The sequence below is a fragment of the Pteropus alecto genome, unplaced genomic scaffold (genome assembly GCF_000325575.1).
Source record: "Pteropus alecto unplaced genomic scaffold, ASM32557v1 scaffold7, whole genome shotgun sequence".
Taxonomy (NCBI): Eukaryota; Metazoa; Chordata; class Mammalia; order Chiroptera; family Pteropodidae; genus Pteropus; species Pteropus alecto.
In genome coordinates, this window is record NW_006494614.1 from 33,959,767 (window position 1) to 33,961,173 (window position 1,407).

Here is a 1,407-nt window from a genome sequence, read left to right on the forward strand (position 1 = left end):
TTTAGTTTTTTAAATTAAGTTTTTGTTAAATACTATGTTAATGAAAGAGATTATTATTATTTACCATGCTTGAACATGCAAAAAATAAGTTGGTGGGACAAGGGGAGGAAGTGGAATACTGATGATTTTATATAAGATTCTTAGATTATCCTTTTCTCTAGAGCTAGGAGGATGGTGGATCCATTCGAAGACTCTAGAGCCATATTGGTATCAGTTCTTTCATTTCCCAAGTTTTAACACATCAAAGTAATAGTACGTAAGCAAAAAATGTTAGTAATTATTTTCTTTATTTATTTTTTATAAAGCACAAAAGCTACACTGCTCCAATAAAAATTGAAAATCCTTTTAATGTCTGAGCAATTTTGAGAGGATTGACTTAAATGGACAAGATGATTGTTTGGCTGATCTCTCTGAAAAGTATTGAAATGCTATTCATGGCAGGTGAGTAGGATGTGTTTTGAAGGAATTATACATAGAATATAACTCGTTACCTTGAGAATTAGTTTATTGATACTTAAAATATTATTTTGGGAAGAAATATTGAAGTATTTGCTTTGGGTTTAAATTTTTTCTGCTTAATAATAATTTTTTTTCTGCTTAGTAGTTGATGTTATATGTTAAATAGTTATTATAAATATATACTTCAATTTTTAATAACCAGTGGAGGGAGGTTGCCTTTATAGTCTAGAATTTTTAATAATAACATAACTTTTCTTTTTAATTCTTTGTTTGGGGCATATGATTTAAATCTTTTTAGATTTTATTGCTTTATCATTCCAAAGTGAGTAACATATCTTAGCGATTAATGACCACATGTATTAAAATCTCTTCTCAAATTATGTCTCTAATTTTTCTTGTGAATTTGATTATCCTCTGTATCTTTTCATTGATTTGTTTTTGGTCTTCATTAGGTAGACTTATCTAATATAGCTTTGCTGGATAAGCATGGGCAGTCTGATAGTTTTAATGTGAATGATTCCCCACCAGTCCTTGGCTCTGCAGTGTACCACCTACCACCTATATAAACTACATAGAAGCCCTAGGCTAGCCAGTTAGGGTGGCCTGGATTATCCTTTAACTTTTCTGACAGAAATTGAAAAATGTTCTGTAGATAACAGTTTTCCCGTCTATGATCTCATTGAGTTGTTGATTGATTTTACTGGCTTCCTTAAATTGGCTTTACCTTGGCCAAAGCATATCCAGGAGCATCTTCAAAGATGAAGGATTAATTAAGACCACATTCAGCTGATAGTCTCTATAGGAGAACCCAATCTAGCCTACCATGTGGAAACTATGATGGTCTTTTCTTCCTTTCTTTCTTTCTTTCTTTCTTTCTTTCTTTCTTTCTTTCTTTCTTTCTTTCTTTCTTTCTTTCTTTCTTTCTTTCTTTCTTTCTTTCTTTCTTTC

The 1,407-nt window shown here is 31.1% G+C and overlaps 1 protein-coding gene across 1 annotated transcript in view; it reads left to right on the top strand.

The window, feature by feature from the left end:
- Positions 1-1,407, top strand: part of PKHD1 (PKHD1, fibrocystin/polyductin) — a 413,647-nt gene that overhangs the window by 4,960 nt on the left and 407,280 nt on the right. The window contains exon 2 of the mRNA XM_006926447.3: positions 306-441. Within this exon, the coding sequence (XP_006926509.2) occupies positions 381-441 (61 nt within the window). The 5' untranslated portion in view covers positions 306-380. The remainder of the gene's footprint in view (positions 1-305; positions 442-1,407) is intronic.